At 40.0% G+C, this 21,264-nt stretch overlaps 1 protein-coding gene across 4 annotated transcripts in view; it reads right to left on the bottom strand.

Annotated features, from left to right (window-relative positions):
- syngap1a (synaptic Ras GTPase activating protein 1a) overlaps positions 1-21,264 on the bottom strand; it is a 128,576-nt gene that overhangs the window by 29,111 nt on the left and 78,201 nt on the right. For all 4 annotated transcript variants that reach the window (XM_060886873.1, XM_060886874.1, XM_060886876.1 and 1 more), the window contains 2 exons: positions 10,347-10,441; positions 1,343-1,464 (listed from right to left, as the gene is read on the bottom strand). In XM_060886873.1, the coding sequence (XP_060742856.1) occupies positions 1,343-1,464; positions 10,347-10,441 (217 nt within the window). The remainder of the gene's footprint in view (positions 1-1,342; positions 1,465-10,346; positions 10,442-21,264) is intronic.

Below are 21,264 nucleotides of genomic sequence, written 5' to 3'. Positions count from 1 at the left end.
TGAATTGTTTTCTAATAAAGAAATAGATTTATATTATTTAAGGCTAAGAATAACAAGAAATAAATGTGTTGTGGCATATTTCTGTGCTGAACTTTTCTTTTTTCTGCATTAATATTCTCTCTCATTTTCTACCACTTATCCAAACTACCTCGGGTCACGGGGAACCTGTGCCTATCTCAGGCGTCATTGGGCATCAAGGCAGGATACACCCTGGACGGAGTGCCAAACCATCACAGGGCACACACACACACTCTCATTCACTCACACAATCACACACTGCATGTTCTTTGGACCGGGGGAGGAAACCGGAGTACCCGGAGGAAACCCCCGAGGCACGGGGAGAACATGCAAACTACACACAAACAAGGCGGAGGTGGGAAACGAACCCCCAACCCTGGAGGTGTGAGGCGAACGTGCTAACCATTAAGCCACCGTGCCCCCTGATTATTTATTTTATTATATAAATTCTTGTATATACTCTCATTATATACAAATCCCTACAGTATGTTTGACTATTGCGGAGGAACTTATTTAATAACTTATCTATAAAAATTTCTCTGTATAAATATTTACATACTTATTCATACCTTATACATCATTTACAATAACTGACTTATTTATTATTGTCACCTTGACTGCAATTGTTGTGGGGTTTTAATTAATTTATGTATTTTAATTCTTAAAATTGAAATTTAACTTCTTCCAAATTCTATGCGAATTGCACTGTAATAAAAGAATCTTGAATCTTATATCCTGAATTTCTCTATGGCTGCTTTGTGATAATGTCCTTCATTTAAAATGCTGACTAATAACAGTAGTTTGTTAGCCAATATTAACTAATGCTGTTAATTCACACCATTTCATAGCAGAAAATTTATGTACATTTATATGGCTGAGAATTTTCCGGTGTAATAAACATTGATTGTCTTAAAGGAGATTAAAGATAAAGCCCCCGGCTCAGCCGTACGAACGGCAGATGTCACGTACTGCTAGAGGAATCGATCTGATGAGTCTCGATCCAGTACAGCGTAGCCGGTCGTGTCAATTAGGGCTAGAAATCTCAAGTCGCCTCACGATAAAATTCAATCGAGGTGAGGATATGAATGTAAAACTGTCCTGTCCTTGATTTCTGTAGCCAACATTGTTTATTATTTAGAAACATATCATACATGTATCTCACACCTCGGGCCCAGGAGAAACAGTAATAAAGATCAGGACTTGCTTTTGTTTTTGCGTCATGATGTATGATGTAATTTCACAAGCAATTATTTTGTATGTATGAATGCCTTATGTTTGGCTGTGTGTGTGTGTGTGTGTGTGTGTGTGTGTGTGTGTTGCATACCTTTCCTGGTCAGCACTGCGGAATCGTGGGAGAATCATGTGGCGGAAGCTTCCGGTGCGATCAAGTTTGGGCTGGCTCTTGGCTCGCTTAATTGAGCTTTTCAGACGGCGGCTAAGAAAACTCTGATGCACACACACACACAAACACACACACAAACACACACACACATACACACACACACACACACACACACAGAGACGTTGATACATTAGAAGTGACACAATTCAGATTCAGATTCAGATGTTGGTATCTTTACTGTATGTAGAATATCTTACTGGATTGTGTGTGTGTGTGTGTGTGAGAGAGAGAGAGGAGAGAGAGAGAGAGAGAGAGAGAGAGAGAGAGAGAGATTGGACATCCCTGAACACTTCAGCCTAAAATTAGGCAACTGGACCAAATATCTGGACCAAATAAAGTAGCAGTTTCTGGAGGTAGAATGGAAGATTTTCAGAATATGGACTATACATTTTAGTATTCTTGTCAGGGATATAATTGGACAAGTGTCTGTCTTTGTCCCTGTTTGCCTTCGTCCATGTCTGTCTGTGTCATTGTTTGTCTGTGTCCGTGTTTGTCTGTGTCCCTGTTTCTATGTGTCTGTGTTTGTCTGTGTCTGTGTTTGTCTGTGTCCGTGTTTGTCTGTGTCCCTGTTTGTATGTGTCTGTGTTTGTCTGTGTCCCTGTTTGTCTGTATCCGTGTTTGTGTGTGTCCCTGTTTGTATGTGTTCGTGTTTGTCTGTGTCCGTGTTTGCCTGTGTCCCTGTTTGTCTGTGTCCCTGTTTGTCTGTGTCCGTGTTTGTCTGTGTCCGTGTTTGCCTGTGTCCCTGTTTGTCTGTGTCTGTGTTTGTCTGTGTCCCTGTTTGTCTGTGTCCGTGTTTGTCTGTGTCCGTGTTTGTCTGTGTCCCTGTTTGTCTGTGTCTGTGTTTGTCTGTGTCCCTGTTTGTCTGTGTCCCTGTTTGACTGTGTCCCTGTTTGTCTGTGTCCCTGTTTGTCTGTGTTTGTCTGTGTCAGTGTTTGTCTGTGTCCATGTTTGTCTGTGTCCCTGTTTGTCTGTGTCCCTGTTTGTCTGTGTCCGTGATTGTCTGTGTCCCTGTTTGTCTGTGTCCGTGTTTGTCTGTATCCGTGTTTGTCTGTGTCCCTGTTTGTCTGTGTCCGTGTTTGCCTGTGTCCCTGTTTGTCTGTGTCCCTGTTTGTCTGTGTCTGTGTTTGTCTGTGTCCATGTTTGCCTGTGTCCCTGTTTGTCTGTGTCTGTGTTTGTCTGTGTCCCTGTTTGTCTGTGTCCCTGTTTGACTGTGTCCCTGTTTGTCTGTGTCCCTGTTTGTCTGTGTCCGTGTTTGTCTGTGTCCATGTTTGTCTGTGTCCCTGTTTGTCTGTGTCCTTGATTGTCTGTGTCTCTGTTTGGCTGTGTCCCTGTTTGTCTGTGTCCGTGTTTGACTGTGTCCGTGTTTGTCTGTGTCTGTGTTTGTCTGTGTCCCTGTTTGACTGTGTCCATGTTTGTCTGTGTCCGTGTTTGTCTGTGTCCGTGTTTGCCTGTGTCCCTGTTTGTCTGTGTCCCTGTTTGTCTGTGTCTGTGTTTGCCTGTGTCCGTGTTTGTCTGTGTCCCTGTTTGTCTGTGTCCCTGTTTGTCTGTGTCCCTGTTTGTCTGTGTCCGTGATTGTCTGTGTCCCTGTTTGTCTGTGTCCCTGTTTGCCTGTGTCCCTGTTTGTCTGTGTCCGTGTTTGTCTGTGTCATTGTTTGTCTGTGTCCGTGTTTGTCTGTGTCCCTGTTTCTATGTGCCTGTGTTTGTCTGTGTCTGTGTTTGTCTGTGTCCCTGTTTGTATGTGTCTGTGTTTGTCTGTGTCCCTGTTTGTCTGTATCCGTGTTTGTGTGTTTCCCTGTTTGTCTGTGTTTGTCTGTGTCCGTGTTTGTCTGTGTCCATGTTTGTCTGTGTCCCTGTTTGTATGTGTCTGTGTTTGTCTGTGTCCCTGTTTGTCTGTATCCGTGTTTGTGTGTTTCCCTGTTTGTCTGTGTTTGTCTGTGTCCGTGTTTGTCTGTGTCCATGTTTGTCTGTGTCCCTGTTTGTCTGTGTCCCTGTTTGTCTGTGTCCGTGATTGTCTGTGTCCCTGTTTGTCTGTGTCCGTGTTTGTCTGTATCCGTGTTTGTCTGTGTCCCTGTTTGTCTGTGTCCGTGTTTGCCTGTGTCCCTGTTTGTCTGTGTCCCTGTTTGTCTGTGTCCCTGTTTGTCTGTGTCCATGTTTGCCTGTGTCCCTGTTTGTCTGTGTCCCTGTTTGTCTGTGTCCATGTTTGTCTGTGTCCCTGTTTGTCTGTGTCCTTGATTGTCTGTGTCTCTGTTTGGCTGTGTCCCTGTTTGTCTGTGTCCGTGTTTGACTGTGTCCGTGTTTGTCTGTGTCTGTGTTTGTCTGTGTCCCTGTTTGACTGTGTCCATGTTTGTCTGTGTCCGTGTTTGTCTGTGTCCGTGTTTGCCTGTGTCCCTGTTTGTCTGTGTCCCTGTTTGTCTGTGTCCGTGTTTGTCTGTGTCCGTGATTGTCTGTGTCCGTGTTTGCCTGTGTCCGTGTTTGTCTGTGTCCCTGTTTGTCTGTGTCCCTGTTTGTCTGTGTCCGTGATTGTCTGTGTCCCTGTTTGTCTGTGTCCCTGTTTGCCTGTGTCCCTGTTTGTCTGTGTCCGTGTTTGTCTGTGTCCGTGTTTGTCTGTGTCCGTGCTTGTCTGTGTCCCTGTTTGTCTGTGTCCCTGTTTGTCTGTGTCCGTGACTGTCTGTGTCCGTGTTTGTCTGTGTCCTTGTTTGTCTGTGTCCCTGTTTGTCTGTGTCTGTGTTTGGCTGTGTCCCTGTTTGTCTGTGTCCGTGTTTGTCTGTGTCCGTGTTTGTCTGTGTCCCTGTTTGTCTGTGTCCGTGATTGTCTGTGTCCCTGTTTGTCTGTGTCTGTGTTTGGCTGTGTCCCTGTTTGTCTGTGTCAAGAATGAGAATGAGAAAAACCCTGAGAATCACCGCTCCTTGCTGACAATCCCTCTCTGGAAGTTGTACTGTTCATTTAATTATAAGCCAAAGAAAGTTTTTTCTTTTTTTATTCCTTTTTAAGTTAAGCTTCTGAATCACAGATTGTTTGACATACCAGAAAGAAAAGGGAAGCAGTGTGGAAAGAGTCTTGATAAAGCATTGAGATTTTGTACAAACACTCATTTCCTCCACAAAGAGAAAAATGGAAGCTTAACGCCAAGGCTAAAGGATTCATTGTAATGAAATACAGCTGCACAAGTAGATGTTACTAGCAGCCATGATAGTGTTTGAGGCTCGAAGAAAGCACAGTTATGTGGTGCTGCTTTGGAAATATTCAGGCCCTGATTTACAAACCTCCCACATAAAGGGAGTTCATTTGTGAGTGTGAATGTGGAGGCACACTGTGTGCTAAAAGTGTGTAAGTTAGAGGTGATTTACAAAGAATAACTGCGTGCCTCATGTGGAGTGTAACGTGTCAGCGTTTTTTTAGTGTCTGATAGCTATAATGTGTCAAGATCTCAAAGACGCTCACAGAAGAATCAGAAGAACAGATTAAAACGCTGAACAACTGTAAAAAAAAAAAAAAAGAATGTTTATCCTTTCTGAAGGTAAGTGTGAATCTATTTTGGCATCAGGGTTGTGTACCTGTACTGAATCTTATATGAATGAAATTGATCATTTTATTTAAGGGTATTGGTTTTTGAGTAAGGGCATTGAGCACACACACACTTACACACACTCATTCACACACACTCACACACACACACTCACACACACACTCATTCACACACACTTATTCACACACACTTATTCACACACTCAATCACACTCATTCACACACACACTTACACACACTTATTCACACACAATCAAACATTCAATCACACACTCATTCACATGCACTTATTCACACACACACACACACACACAGAGAGAGAGACACACACACACACTCAATCAAACACTCATTCACACACACTTATTCACACAAATTCACATTCACACACACACACACACACACTCATTTACACACACACACACACAGACACACACACACACAAATTCACACACTCATTCACACACACTAATTCACATACACTCATTCACACACACTTATTCACACTCATTCACATTCACACACACACACACACACTCATTTACACACACACACACAGACACAGACACACACACACTCATTCACACACTCATTCACACACTAATTCACATACACTCATTCACACACACTTATTCACACTCATTCACATTCACACACACACACACACACACACACACACACACACACACACACACACACACACACACACTCATTTACACACACACACACACAGACACACACACACTCATTCACACACTCATTCACACACTAATTCACATACACTCATTCACACACACTTACACACCCTCTGGAACTCTGGAGCAGTGCAAACAGCTGTGCTGCATTAACGCTGTTATCATCCTCATCGTTTAATGTTCCGATTAGTGAAAACCTCATGAACAGTGTACATTTTATACTGGACTTCTGCAGATCTAATACCTGACCTTCTTGTGTAATAATCTCTGGTCCCAAATCACTGTGAGGTTTAATAAATCACACCCTGGTGCTAAACTGATCAATCTGCATTGGCTTCCCTTCGACCTGAACACTTTTACATGGGAATGTGAGACGTTTCTGAATCTCACTAACATGCCTTTAATAAATCAGAGCCGCAGCATTTTGTTCTTGAATAAAACCTAATGCAGCTCCATTTAACTATTATCTGCCAAAAATATTTTACAATAAATAAAAAGTAATACAAAGAACTGAGTAGAATTGTTTAATAATCTTATATTTCTTTGATAATATTCTCATCAAATGTAAAAAAAAAAAAATACCAAAACAGTCACTTAAATTACATTTTTGTTATATTGGAAGAAATATTTTTGTCTCGTTCAGATATCTGGTGTTGGAGTGGAATTGTACTTTAAAATGAAATATGACACTAGAGGTATGTTTTTTTTTTTGTTTTGTTTTTTTTTATAAATGACCACCAGATAGCACTGGAGATGAACATAATAATCACTGCTGCTGTTTCTGTCTTGGTGACTCATACTCAGGTTCTGCCTACACTCTCTCTCTCTCTCTCTCTCTCTCTCTCTCTCTCTCTCTCTCTCTCTCTCTCTCTCTCTCTCTCTCTCTCTCTCTCTCTGTCTTGAGCACTTATATAGATATTGTACACCCACTCTAACCCCCTCCCTCCATCTCTCTCTCTCTCTCTCTCTCTCTCTCTCTCTCTCTCTCCCTCCATCTCTCTCTCTCTGTATCTAAAACACTGCAGTTCATCTGTGCCTGTTTAAAAGCACCTGCTATCCACTAATTTCCAGGCTCTTCTATATAAATTCGTGCCAGTGTCAGCTATAATTACTGTACCTAAAACACCGACTAAACACGGCTATCACAAACACAACCCCACCAACTCAGCACACAAGTTCATTGACCTCATTCAAGTGTGTTTGTTTAACACAGCGTTCATTTCACAGCATTTATTTTATCAGTTAGAGATTTACCTTTGGATTAAACCTTTAAAATATGATGAATCTGACTTGGGAGGTTGTACATGCTAAATATTTTACTGTAATCTTCGTTGATTATTTAAGCAGGTGAGAAAGATTTTTGGATGACTGAGGCTGTGTGTCATGACTACGAGGCTGTGTGTCATGACTTCGTGCAACAAACCATGTGACATGAACAAGAAGTCAGCAAAAAATCATTTGGAACTGAAACATAGTAATGCTTCCATCATCTAGAATGACGTTTTTGTAATCATGCACTGAATCACAATTTAAATGCGTAACTAAAGTTTGTTCATATAAAATGACTTTGAGTTTCATCTGTAGGCTTCTTACATGAAATTTACAAATTGCTACTCGCATTTTCAGATTATAGTTCACTTCTCAATCCATGTGCTTACACAATACTGACACAATACCAATTTACTGTGTCTAAAAAAATCCTTATAATTTTTTTAATAAGCCCCGCCCCCTTCAGCATTCTGCACTGTTCCTTATCCCTTTGTCTTTCATGACCAAGTTGTCAGAATCAAAATATTAATGTTCTTCTTCTACTTTCGGATTTTCCCGTTAGGGGTCACCACACCGAATCATCTGTTTCCACGTACCTCAGCATCGTCTACTCTCGCACTAACCTCCATGTCCTCTTTTAACACAAAAAAATCTAAATTTTAATATATTATCTATTCTATCGATTAACCCCAATAATCTAGGCTTTTTAAACAAAAACTGAAAATGAAAAATACCAGGTGAGGAAAATTAATAAATTGATTTTTATCAAGTTTATTTTTAATGTATATCTTTTCAATAACAAAGTACTGAAATTAGACTAAACTCATATGGGTTTATATCTGCTGAGAACCTACATGTCCTTAGTCCATGTCCATCTCTCTCTCATGTTTCCGTGGGCCATCAACGTTTCTCTGCACTGGGAATGACCTTTTAAGATCACTGAATCACAATAAAAGCTCAAATCCTGCATGTTTCAGTATCCTCCATTAGACTCAGGACTGAATTGTATCAAACGCAGCAGATTGTCATGGATTTGAACCCTCAGTTCAGCCCAGTGAAATGCAAGCCCACGTGTGCTGTAAAGTGGCAGTCGCTATGCTACGGGTCTGCTGTGAATTATAGTGTGAAACTCTTGAGTACTGGTTACTACAGGCTGTTTCAGTATTATTTATTTTTTTAAGTTTGCAATGCCAAATAAAACAAGGCAGTGAACCATGTTTAGCCTGTAAGACACCTGTGTTCATCTACCCCATCCCACTCCCTCATCTATCTTAAATAATCCACCTGTCTCCACCCCGATCTCTCTCTAGTCAACCACCTGGCTCTTCTACTTCATCCCTCTAAAGTCATCCACTTGGTCCCACCCCTTTATCTATCTATATTCCTTCACTTGGTCCCACTGCTTCATCTCTCTATACTCATCCAACCCTTCATCCATTTATATCTATATCTATATCTATATCTATATCTATATCTATGTCTAGTATATATACTCATTAACCTAACTTAAGTCCTTCATCTCTATACTCATCCCTTAGTCCTACCCCTTCATTTCTATATACTCATCCACCTGGCCCCTCCCTCTCACCTCTCTATAGTCATCCACCTGGCCCCTCCCTCTCACCTCTCTATAGTCATCCACCTGGCCCCTCCCTCTCACCTCTCTATAGTCATCCACCTGGCCCCTCCCTCTCACCTCTCTATAGTCATCCACCTGGCCCCTCCCTCTCACCTCTCTATAGTCATCCACCTGGCCCCTCCCTCTCACCTCTCTACAGTCATCCACCTGGCCCCTCCCTTTCATCTCTCTATACTTATCCACCTGGCCCCTCCCTCTCACCTCTCTATAGTCATCCACCTGGCCCCTCCACCTCACCTCTCTATAGTCATCCACCTGGCCCCTCCACCTCACCTCTCTATAGTCATCCACCTGGCCCCTCCCCCTCACCTCTCTATACTCATCCACCTGTCCCCTCCCTTTCACCTCTCTATACTCATCCCTTAGTCCTACCCCTTCATTTCTATATACTCGTCCACCTGGCCCCTCCACCTCACGTCTCTATAGTCATCCACCTGGCCCCTCCCTTTCATCTCTCTATAGTCATCCACCTGGCCCCTACCTCTCATCTCTCTATAGTCATCCACCTGGCCCCTCCCTCTCACCTCTCTATACTCATCCACCTGGCCCCTCCCTTTCATCTCTCTATAGTCATCCACCTGGCCCCTACCTCTCACCTCTCTATACTCATCCACCTGGCCCCTCCCTCTCATCTCTCTATAGTCATCCACCTGGCCCCTCCCTCTCACCTCTCTATAGTCATCCACCTGGCCCCTCCCTCTCATCTCTCTATACTCATCCACCTGGCCCCTCCCTCTCACCTCTCTATACTCATCCACCTGGCCCCTCCCTCTCACCTCTCTATAGTCATCCACCTGGCCCCTCCCTCTCACCTCTCTATACTCATCCACCTGGCCCCTCCCTTTCATCTCTCTATAGTCATCCACCTGGCCCCTCCCTCTCATCTCTCTATAGTCATCCACCTGGCCCCTCCCTCTCAACTCTCTATAGTCATCCACCTGGCCCCTCCCTCTCACCTCTCTATACTCATCCACCTGGCCCCTCCCTTTCATCTCTCTATAGTCATCCACCTGGCCCCTCCCTCTCATCTCTCTATAGTCATCCACCTGGCCCCTCCCTCTCAACTCTCTATAGTCATCCACCTGGCCCCTCCCTCTCACCTCTCTATACTCATCCACCTGGCCCCTCCCTTTCATCTCTCTATAGTCATCCACCTGGCCCCTCCCTCTCATCTCTCTATAGTCATCCACATAAGCCCCTCCCTCTCAACTCTCTATAGTCATCCACATAAGCCCCTCCCTCCACCTCTCTATAGTCATCCACCTGGCCCCTCCCTTTCATCTCTCTATAGTCATCCACCTGGCCCCTCCCTCTCAACTCTCTATAGTCATCCACATAGCCCCTCCCTCTCACCTCTTTCTGTACAGTTTTAACACACACCTTCTATATTTATACATTTAATTTTTATTGTTATTTATACATATTTACATATGTAATAAACCTTATGCAGACATATGTATGTATGCATATATGTATGTACATTTACTTCTATTTATTCTTTATTTATATATGATATTAACATATATAGATAGCTAGTATGTAAACATAAGTGTATTTCAGTTATTGTTGTTGTTTTTTTTTTGTGTGTAAATGTACAGCACTCATGATCATAAACTCAGTCAGTTTTCCAGCTTTTCAACATCACATCACCTTTCTAGTTTTAGATCCTCTATTAAACTTTAATTGGCTGTAATACATTTTATAGGTAATAAAGAAAATAACACATGGGGGTTAGATAGAGAGAACCACAATTACAGATGCAGGATGCAGGATAAAGGGTGGAGCCAATGGTACTCACCGACTGACGGAATTGCTGGGGAGGGGCAGTGGGCGGAGTTTCCATGCTTCTCTGCCTCACTGTGGCAAAGCTCTTTCTGCGAGCACGAGCGTGCTCTATGGAGAGAGAGAGAGAAAGAGAGACTAATTACTCTGCTTAAGGGGCAAATAGACCTAGGACAGATGAACAGCATTTATGCTATTCAACAGATCCAAAAATAGCCTCAAAATAGTCCCCCCACCCACCCACACACACAGACACACACACACACACACACACACAAACACACATACAGCTTGTTTCCCCATATACCATTCAACCTTCCTTCTTTTTCCCCTTCTAGATTTCCCTCAGGATTGAACAGACCTTTATATACATTGCCAAATGTCGCTGAAAATATTGTCATGCATAACTCACATACACTCGGTGGAAAACGGTAACACGAAGAACCCTTAAGGGCTTTTGAGTTCTTCCTACAAGGCTTCAAGGGAATCCTTATACGTTCTTTCTTAGCAGCTAGTGTGGAGTGTAGAACGTATATACATCAAGGGTTCTCTCCAAAATTATTGCCACCCTCGGTAAAAATAGCTCAGACTCTCAACTGGATGAAACAGAATCTTTCTTTTTATCCCAAGGATTTTTACTTATTCATTTCTTAAAGACATGTAGAACTTTCTTATATTTCTGAATTATATAGAGTTGATGGTGTATATACATATGGGCATTAATATTCTATAAATATACCTTTTCCTCTACATACACCTCCCTCCCTATCTTGCTTTCCATCCCTTTCTGTGTCTTTGCTTTTCTCTCCCACGCACCTTTTTTTTTTTACATAATTCCAGTAGTGCTCTCTCTCTCTCTCTCTCTCTCTCTCTCTCTCTCTCTCTCTCTCTCTCTCTCTCTCGCCTCCCTTTTCACAGCTCCTCTCCCTTTTGCTGTCATGTCTTCCCTGCGTATCTTGTCTTCAAATTCTCTGTCGAGAAAGAAAACCCATTCTAGTGTGTAAAGCCAGACTACACTCCCATTTAAACATTACATAATGTAGCTTTCTCTATACAAACACGTACAATGAACGCGTTTGACACAGACACACTTAATCACACATTGTCATACATCCAAAAATACTCACAGATTTCATAAGAAACTTTCCTGAACGGGAACTTTAAAGGGTTTTATTATTTTCTCAGGACTAGGTGTACCAGGAGACGAAATATTTAGAAACAAACTTTTAAAAAGTAAATATAGGGTAAGACTTCTAAGAGAGAGATCATGTTCCATATGGCAATTCACACTGAGTCATAAAACAGAATAGGGATAGACCAAATATACCAGTATAGGAAAGGAAATATGAGTCAGAGTCACACAGACACACACACACACACACACACACACAATTAACTGGGATTCTTCTCCAAAACGCCTCTTCTACTTCTTCCTCCATCCCTCACGACCCTGCTCTCTGATTGATCCACAGGATGCTCTTTTTTCTTTCTTTCTTTTCTTTCTTTCTTTCTTTCTTTGTTTCTTTCTTTTTTGATACTCGTTGACACTTTTAAGCTAAGATTTTAGGGGAAATTACTATCCTAGAGAGCTCATGTCCGGGTCCGCAGCGAGAAATGAATCATTTTGATGAGTCATCAACATCTTTCCGAGTCACAAGGCTTTTTGACACAGCACAATAGTTTGAGAAGCAGAGAAGTGGATACATTAATTACTCCCTCTGTAGTGTAACTCATCTAAATAACATCCCAAGAGGTTTTTAAATTTACTTCAAACGTTACAAAAAAAAATTGTTCCTGTAATTAGATCATTTATTATTAGACATTATGGTGAGTCACCAGATTAGGATTAGGTTTTATACGGCAATATTATTAAGTTGATCAGATTCCATCAATGAAATGAAGCTTTGCAGAAGGATGATGAAGAGCTGATACAGTAAAAGTGATGAGGATAAAGATTAACAGTAAGCATTTTATCTCAGTCGGAGTTGTTGGTGGATCAGTAGCCTATCCTGGAACCACAGGGCGAGAGGCAGGAACACACCCTGGAGGCATTCAGAGCATCACACACACACACACACACACACACACACACACACACACACACACACACACACACACACACACACACACACACACACACACAAAATGACAGTATTGGCATATTTTATGTGGTATATGAGCAATAAAACACTTCTGTATGTGCTGTTATAGAAATGTCTCATGATGATACATGATTCTATTATAGGTTACATGTTCTCAAAATCAAAAGCACTTTAGGTTAATTCATTTTTCTTTCTTTCTTTCTTTCTTTCTTTCTTTCTTTCTTTCTTTCTTTCTTTCTTTCTTTCTTTCTTTATTTATTTATTTATTTAACCAAAATGCTGTGCAGAGGTAATTTGAAGTCTAGGGAGATTTTGAAAGCTGCTAAATAAAAAAATCATACTGAAGTATAAAATAAAATACAATAAATTAAAATAAAATGGAATTAACTCAAATAAATGTATTAAAATAATAGGTTAGATGTAAAGACATGGTACAAGAACACAAATGTATTGCCAATCAAACCAGCATGATTAAGTCTCATCCCTGTTTTGAGACTTTGTTATTCTAGTTCTTTTGGACCTCTGTTGATCATGCTAACTTTGAACAAATTTTAAAATTAACATATAAATAAAAAATTGTTCCAGACCCTAAAGGGTTAAGTGAAAAAAGTAGCTTTTCCTGAGACGAGGATGTTGCCAAAGTGGAGAAGCACAAAACAGAATGGTATCTTCATGTAGGAAACAATAAATTAAATAAATTAGAGCTAAATTAATAATGTAGTTATCAGATACATCTTATAAGTATAACAAAGCTGATTTTGTAAGAAACATGAAAGAGCTGAGCAACTCTTTGAACTATTTCATCTATTTTAAAGGAGATAAATATTTCATTTCATTTCCTATTTTCATCCATGGTTTTAAAAACATGATAAACATCATTCATACTCATTAAGGAAATAAATAGGTACTTTAAAAGATCTATTAAAAGAGTTTCAATTTTTTACACCCCAAGTTCTATTGGAAATGCCATAAAACTGATTTAATATGAACAACAATGCTGTTTGGGGACGACACAAGCTTCATTAGAGAAAATGGGAAAGTCCAGATGAACTGAATGAAGGAGATGAGGAGTAACCAAACGCTGCTATTATTAACCATTCATTCAGCTTTCTCACTCAGCGCTCAATACTGAGCCAGGATCAGGGAGTTTATTCTGGGTATTCTGGGCATGAGGATAAAATACCAGTCCATTACATTTCACTGTATATTATTTTTCAATAAAGAAGTACATTGAATCTTCAAAAACAAAACTCGAGAGACTTTGAACGCACAGATCAAAGAGACAACAAGACCAAATGACAGGATACAGTATGTGGCAGATTCTTTGGTGTGTTCATGATGAAAGATGGGTGAGAAGGCGGGTCATTTCTCTCCACAGAACAGGACACGACGGCTATTTGTCATGAATTGTAGTGTCAAGGGCAGAAATCCGGTGCTATTCCGGAACACGAGCCGCACACAGCCGCAAAAGCAAAGCATTTCAAGCGTTTGTATTTATCTCATATTATGCATTTATAAATGAATAATCAATTATTAAATCAATTATATTTGTGTTTAAATACTAAACAACTGAGAAGATTTTTTTAATCGTGCATTCAAAGGATTGTTGTGGATTTGTAAAGGTGGATGTAAATGCAGGTTTATTTTTTAACAAACTACAGGCCACATATCTAAGACGATACTTTAGACATCTAAACATGAGCTCAATGCTAAAAACATACATAAGCTACGGGGTCTAGGCGCTAGACAAAGACAAGACTTACAAGTACTTGAGTGACTTAAGTACTATTACATATTAACATATTAACTATTACATATTAACGTGAAAGTGCTTGGGGTCATGTGATATAGTGCAGCAGTGAACATGTGTTGTTTGATATGACTTGTAGCCCCGCCCATCCCTTCATTTGGTGGCGTTTCAAATATATTTTTTTATAAAAACATCCTGAAGCTCTGATCGTCTTCTCATCTCATCTTCTCATCTCATCTCATCAAGTGAAGAATCTCCTCCCTATTATTTATAACTCCAGCTACTATAACGTAAGTGATAACAGGAACGGACTTGTTTCGTAGGTATTCAGCAAAAAACAACACAACAATTTTAACTTTAAATAAATAAAAGTAGGTCATTCGTTACTAAAAAATAAAAAAAACAATTGTCAAAAAATCAGTGTTGGCATAGTTTTATGGTATGTGGGCAATTAAACACCTCTGTATGTGCTGTTCAAGAAATGTCTGCATGATAACACATGATTATTGGGTACAAGTTAAGTGTTTTCAAAATCAAAAGCACTTTTAGTTTATTTATTTATTTATTTATTTATTTATTTATTTATTTATTTATTTATTTTATTTAACCAAAACACTGTGCAGAATTTGAAGTCTATGGAGATTTTGAAAGCTGATAAAAAAAAAAAATAATTTTGCAGTACAACAAATTACATTAAATTAAATTTAATAATAAGTCAAATAAAATAAGTAAAATTAAATGAAATAATTAAGAAAAATTGAAATTAAAATATATTAAAATAATATTAAAATAATGGCTTAAGAGAGCTGTTACCGGTTAGCTGACACTTACGCTATTGTACGGAAATTTATTCCTGCTTAGTCATTAATTTAGGATTGTGTGAGGCAGCAATCCCAACTTGGCTTCAAAAACTAACCCTTAAGTGCACATGGAGTGGCCATTATTTTTGACCACTACAGTGTATATAGTGCAGCTTTGCATGCACAATCACGACACCAAAAATAAAGAATTTATAAACATTCTACTCTGCTTCCACGATTCATAGCTGTTAAGGTGGAGAGAAACTGCAAGAAAGGCAAACACACTGCAGCAGGTCCAGATTTAGAAACCTCCTTGACGTCATAATCTCGCTATAGTGGGATACCAAGAGTTCGTAGGAAAGTGTATGTGTGCTGAGTCCCTGCCTGCAGGAAGTCTGACTATTCACAAATGAAATACATTCACGACTGAAAATATATTTCAAAGTGGTATCAATTTAGAATGAAGTTTAGAATTAAGTCTGGTGATTTAATGAAAAGGTGTAGTAGAAAAAAACAATGATGCATTGTTTAAATAGAGCAGTGAGCAAGTCTATGTATACATAGGCAGAGAGTCTATGCAGAGAAAATGTATACATATTGTATTTCATTTAGTGTGAAAAAACCTTTAGTGTTTCCTCATTGTCCATTTTTAACCTAGGAGAAAAATACGGTTTTGTTTTTTTATTCAATTCTATTCATTTCAATTGTATTTGTATAGTGCTTTTAACAATGTACATTGTCTCAAAGCAGCTTTCAGGAAATATTTTCATTTTTGAATAAAAATGACAAAGTTTAATATGTAATTTTTATTTGTCCCTAACAAGGAAGCCTGAGGTAACCGTAGCAACCATCTAGATGCTCTATTCATTCTTTCATTCATTCATTCATTCATTCATTTTCTACCGCTTATCCGAACTACCTTGGGTCACGGGGAGCCTGTGCCTGTGATCTCAGGCGTCATCGGGCATCAAGGCAGGATACACCCTGGACGGAGTGCCAACCCATCGCAGGGCACACACACAAACCCCCGAGGCATGGGGAGAACATACAAACTCCACACATACAAGGAGGAGGCGGGAATCGAACCCACAACCCTGGAGGTGTGAGGAGAACGTGCTAACCACTAAGCCACCTTGCCCCCCCTAGATGATCTAGATGATTAGAAATAATGTCCTATCTACAACTGTATATATTGTATATATTCATTTACATTTTAGTCATCCGGCCAACACTTTTATCCAAAGTGACTTACTGTCTAGATGAGCTAAGCAAATTAAGATGGAGGGCTTTGCTTGAGGGTCCAGCAGTGGCAGTTTGGCATACCGAGATATTTGACCTCACAACCTTCTGAGCAGTAATCCAGAGCCTGAATTAAATGCTGAACCATTTTAATGAACTCCGAACATTCTGAATTGACATTGAGGGTGTCGAATCAGTGTGTCTCTCAAGCAATGGGTCGAAATCATTACTGTGTGAGATGTGGGAAAGCAAACAGGACTTAGCGACAGTGTCAAATGTGGTGAGATCTTTAATTTTTTTAATGCAGTATAAAAAGACAGCTCTGTATTTCGATATATCTGGAGTACTCTCCATTGTATGCTGAAGTTAAATTCAGAGCTCCTATACAAAATGCATGAAGGTTGGCAGGTCTGATACAGGTACATTTATTTTTTAGCGTTTTTTCACCTCACCTCTCGCTCCAGCCCGAGCAATCAATTTCTTTACACCTTACAGTTTAAACACTTACACTTCACTGACTAAAACTGTCTGTCACATTTCACACTTTACTTGATTAGGTATTTTGTGTCACTAGTCTTCCAGTCACCATCTTCTAGGATGTGGTACCCTGGTGGTTTAGGTGTTGGATTATTAACTTTTTATTGGAACATTGTGAGTTCAAATCCCAGGTCCACCAAGCTCCTACTGCTGGGCTCCTGAGAAGGGCCCTTAAACCTCGGCTGTATGAAATGAGATAAAAATATAAGCCATTCTGGATATCGGCATCTGCCAAATAACATAAGTGTAAACAAGGCTCTCTGGTAAGTGTTAGCTCAGTGGAGTGGTTTAGGTGTTGGATTAACTACTGGAAGGTCATGCGTTTGAATCCCAGATCCACCAAGCTGACAATCCTAAGCAAGGCCCTTAACTCTCAATTGCTCAGCTGTATAAATGTAAGTCGCTCTCATATAAGGGTGTCTGCCAAATGCTGTAAATGTATGACTTCATTCTGATTTAGATTGTGTGGTGTATATTTGGCTACAGGTCTTTATAAATGTTTAAATGTTTCACTATAATATGATATGCTGTGGTAGCGAGTGGTTCAGGCATTGGACCAAATGATCGGAAGGTTGTGAGCTTGAATCCAACGTTCACCATGCTACCATTGCTGGGCCCTTGAGCCCTGGGCCCAAACCCTGAGTAAGTCAATTGTATAAAAATGTTAAAAAATGCAAGTCTCTCTGGATGTGGGTGTCTGCCATATTCTGTAAATGTACAACAATGTACAAGGTTCTAAGAAAGTCCCACTCTCTGCTGATCATGGTTTCCTGTGAGCTCAGTGGAAAAAATGCTGACCTGAGTCACGAATGGCTGGTGACTCAATACACTAGAAAAGAATGAAACAGGACATGTTTCCAAAACAGACTGGATGACGGCACGGTTAAAACAGTCGTTGCCGTTCTGTGAAATATCATCTAAAATGTAGGAGATGGAGAAAAAAGAAACCTGTTTGTTTTACAGGACAAACCTGGAATTGGCACTTTGAGACAACTGAACTCATGTCTTTAATTCTATTCTGTAGTCTATAGGGAAACATGATATACAGTATGCTAAGTTTATATGCTAAGATGAATTTACATAATTTGACTACTAATGCTAGTTAGTTATACTGGGGCGGTGGTAGCTGAGCAGTTAAGATGTTAGACTACTGACTGGAAACTCATGAGTTAAATCTCAGTAGCAGCTGCCACTGCTGGACCCTTGAGCAAGACCCCTGCTTAGTAAATGAGATAAAATAAAGTTAATCTGACAATTTAAATGTAAATTTACTATAGTTACAACTGACCATATGAACTCTATCTCTATCCTAACACACCAGACTCGGATACGGACTACCTCTAAAGCTCCACTTTTTCCTATATAACTTGTTTGTAAAGAAAACCTCAAGGCCAAGCTGCATTGATGTAATATTTGGCAATAAGTGTAATATTCTTCTATTTATTGACTATTTACTGCCGTTTGTAATAGACTAGGCATTTTTGTGTCTATTGGTAGTCTTGTAATTGTTGGGTCACATACCGATCATTGGACAAGACACCTGTCACTCAAGGTATACTGTACATGAAGTTCAACAGTCTGCCGCAGGGAAAAGTTGGAATGTGTGTGTAAAAGTGCACAAAATGTTTTGTCCTTACTGTGGATTACTGTGAATTAATTCTGTTATTTTCTTATATTTAAACGGAGAACTTTACACATTACACATAAGATTCCATGCCTGTATATCTTGAGTGACAGGTGTCTTGTCGGATGATCGGTAAGTTCCCATTTCCCAAATGATACCTAACGTTTCCGGGTTGTCTGACTTGTCGTTGTGTATTCGGATTTGTTAGTGTGTATTCGGATTTGTTAATGTGTATTCGGATTTGTTAATGTGTATTCGGATTTGTTAATGTGTTTTCAGATTTGTTGTTTTGTTTTCGGATTTGTTAATGTGTTTTGCACTTCTCGGCCACCGTACTGTTGAGCTATACGTACATGCCACTCCCAAACTCCCAGTGTTCTGAGTTCCTAGTCTAATTTCTTCTTCTTCCAGACCTACTTCATCCATCCTGACAGTGTACCCCTGGATGGAGTCTCGTCACTTGGTGTGCACTCTGCTGGGGATTGATCTACATGGACAGCCCGTGACTTATGGGATTACTGTGGATTGGGCTGTCTGGACATACTGTTGTGTTGGCTTCGTGCACAGGTTTGTGCTGACCCATTAGTTCCTCAGGAGCTCATGGCTGCACTATTATAAAGGACATTATCTACATTTACAGTATTTCCTTTCCAGTGTCACCCAAATGGGGATGAGGTTTCCTACTGATCCTAGTTCCTCTCAAGGTTTCTTCCTCATAACATCTCAGGGAGATTTTCCTCAACACCATCTGGATTTATACTTGAACTCAAATCCATATAGAACAACGCTGCAAACAGACAAGGTACTCAGCTCAAGAATAAATAATTATAGTGTACATACAAAAGCTAAACATAAGATAAAATCATAAAGCATAATAGTGTTTCCACGGACCGTATAACAATTCGTATTAAGGTTGAAGGGTCTGTGCTCAAACCACATAGGAGACAGTATCATGAGAGACACAAAAAGTGTCACAAAATATAACAGAATTTCCCATAAAAGGTAAAAAGTGCCTGAGGAAAGAGAATCAGCGGCTGGAAGCTGAAACCCTGTGACAGGGACAGCTGGACTGTTAAACACTAGACACTTTTCATCTTTTGAGAAAGCCAAAGGAAGCCATCAGCATCAACCCACTCTGCCAGTTACCAGCTGTTCAATCTGAGAGTTAAAAAAGTGGCTATTTTTTTTTACTGGATGTTGTTCTAAATTAGCATGAGATGGTTAGAAAAAAGAAGCACATCTGTCTCAAAGACTAATGACTTATTATGGATGAATGGTTTGGAATGATGCAAGTATGAGGAAAAAATACTAATAAAAATAAAAAAATAGCAAATGATATTTATGTCAAAGTAATAATAATAATAATAATAATAATAATAATAATAATGTTCAGTGTTTTTTGCATATATATCTATAAATATACATATATATACAGTATATAAAACATTGATTATGGATTATTATTATTATTATTATTATTATTATTATTATTATTACTTTGACATAAATATCATTTATTATTCAATCCCTATCACAGATATTAATATAAATAAAGGCTGCGTATTTCCCAATTCCTTCATACAAGCTCTCAGATGCTTCTGTTTTCCTCCATCATTGCTGGAGACTGACACACACAAACACACACACACACAAACACACAAACACACCCACACCGATGCACACACAGTGTAACAGCTTAAACCCTTGTGTAAGGCTCAGTAATTAAAAGAAGATAAAGAAAAACCTGGACAGTCTTGATCACCCTGCTGAGAGACGGGGGTGAGGTGGGGGGTAGAGAGAAATAGAGAGAGAGAGAGAGAGAGAGAGAGAGAGAGAGAGAGAGAGAGAGAGAGAGAGAGAAGCTAATTCACCAGTCCTTGTCTATATAGTGAGAATGACACCACATTCATGTTTCTGCTCCAGAGTTCATTGCTTTTTCTACAAATTTAAAATAATCACTCATCTGTTTCAGCATTACACGACTCCGAACACAACCTGATAATGCAGAAATGCCGACAGTGGTACAATGATGTGAAATGGCATTTTGAAAAAAAAAAAGAAAAAAAAAAAGAAAAAAGGAACTAAAGGACAAATTAAGGGCTAATAAAGGCTCTTGTGCAGTGAGAGTGCAGGCGTGAGCTGTCAGAGTATGAAGATTAAAGAATCAGCTCAACACATGCACAGCTTCTAATGAATTTGACCACAAAGGAATAAAAACACAAATATATTCTCTATTATACAGCAAAACTGTTGGGTTCTCGATTGTGATTGGTCAGAACGAAATGATTGATTTTCTATAACAGAAGCAGTTCAGGATTCAAGACAAAGTACAGGTTGTTATACACGTATATCTACTCACTCACTCACTCACTCTCACATTTTCTACCGCTTATCCGAACTACCTCGGGTCACGGGGAGCCTGTGCCTATCTCAGGCGTCATCGGGCATCAAGGCAGGATACACCCTGGACGGAGTGCCAACCCATCGCAGGGCACACACACACACACTCTCATTCACTCACGCAATCACACACTACGGACAATTTTCCAGAGATGCCAATCAACCTACCATGCATGTCTTTGGACCGGGGGAGGAAACCGGAGTACCCGGAGGAAACCCCCGAGGCACGGGGAGAACATGCAAACTCCACACACACAAGGCGGAGGCGGGAATCGAACCCCCAACCCTGGAGATGTAAGGTGATCGTGCTAACCACTAAGCCACCGTGACCCCCTCACATATTTCTAATTGATGCCTAATAATAAATCCATTAAAATGTGACTAACAAAACAAAGGATAATCTTTGATTTACATGATTACATAAAGGCTTCTATAAGGAGATCAACTTATCAACTTTTTCTTTTTTAAAGAAGGAGCCTTCA

The sequence above is a fragment of the Tachysurus vachellii genome, chromosome 14, assembly GCF_030014155.1.
Source record: "Tachysurus vachellii isolate PV-2020 chromosome 14, HZAU_Pvac_v1, whole genome shotgun sequence".
In the NCBI taxonomy this organism is placed as follows: domain Eukaryota; kingdom Metazoa; phylum Chordata; class Actinopteri; order Siluriformes; family Bagridae; genus Tachysurus; species Tachysurus vachellii.
The sequence above is the reverse complement of the archived record's forward strand: the minus strand, read 5'-3'. Positions and strand labels throughout refer to the sequence as shown.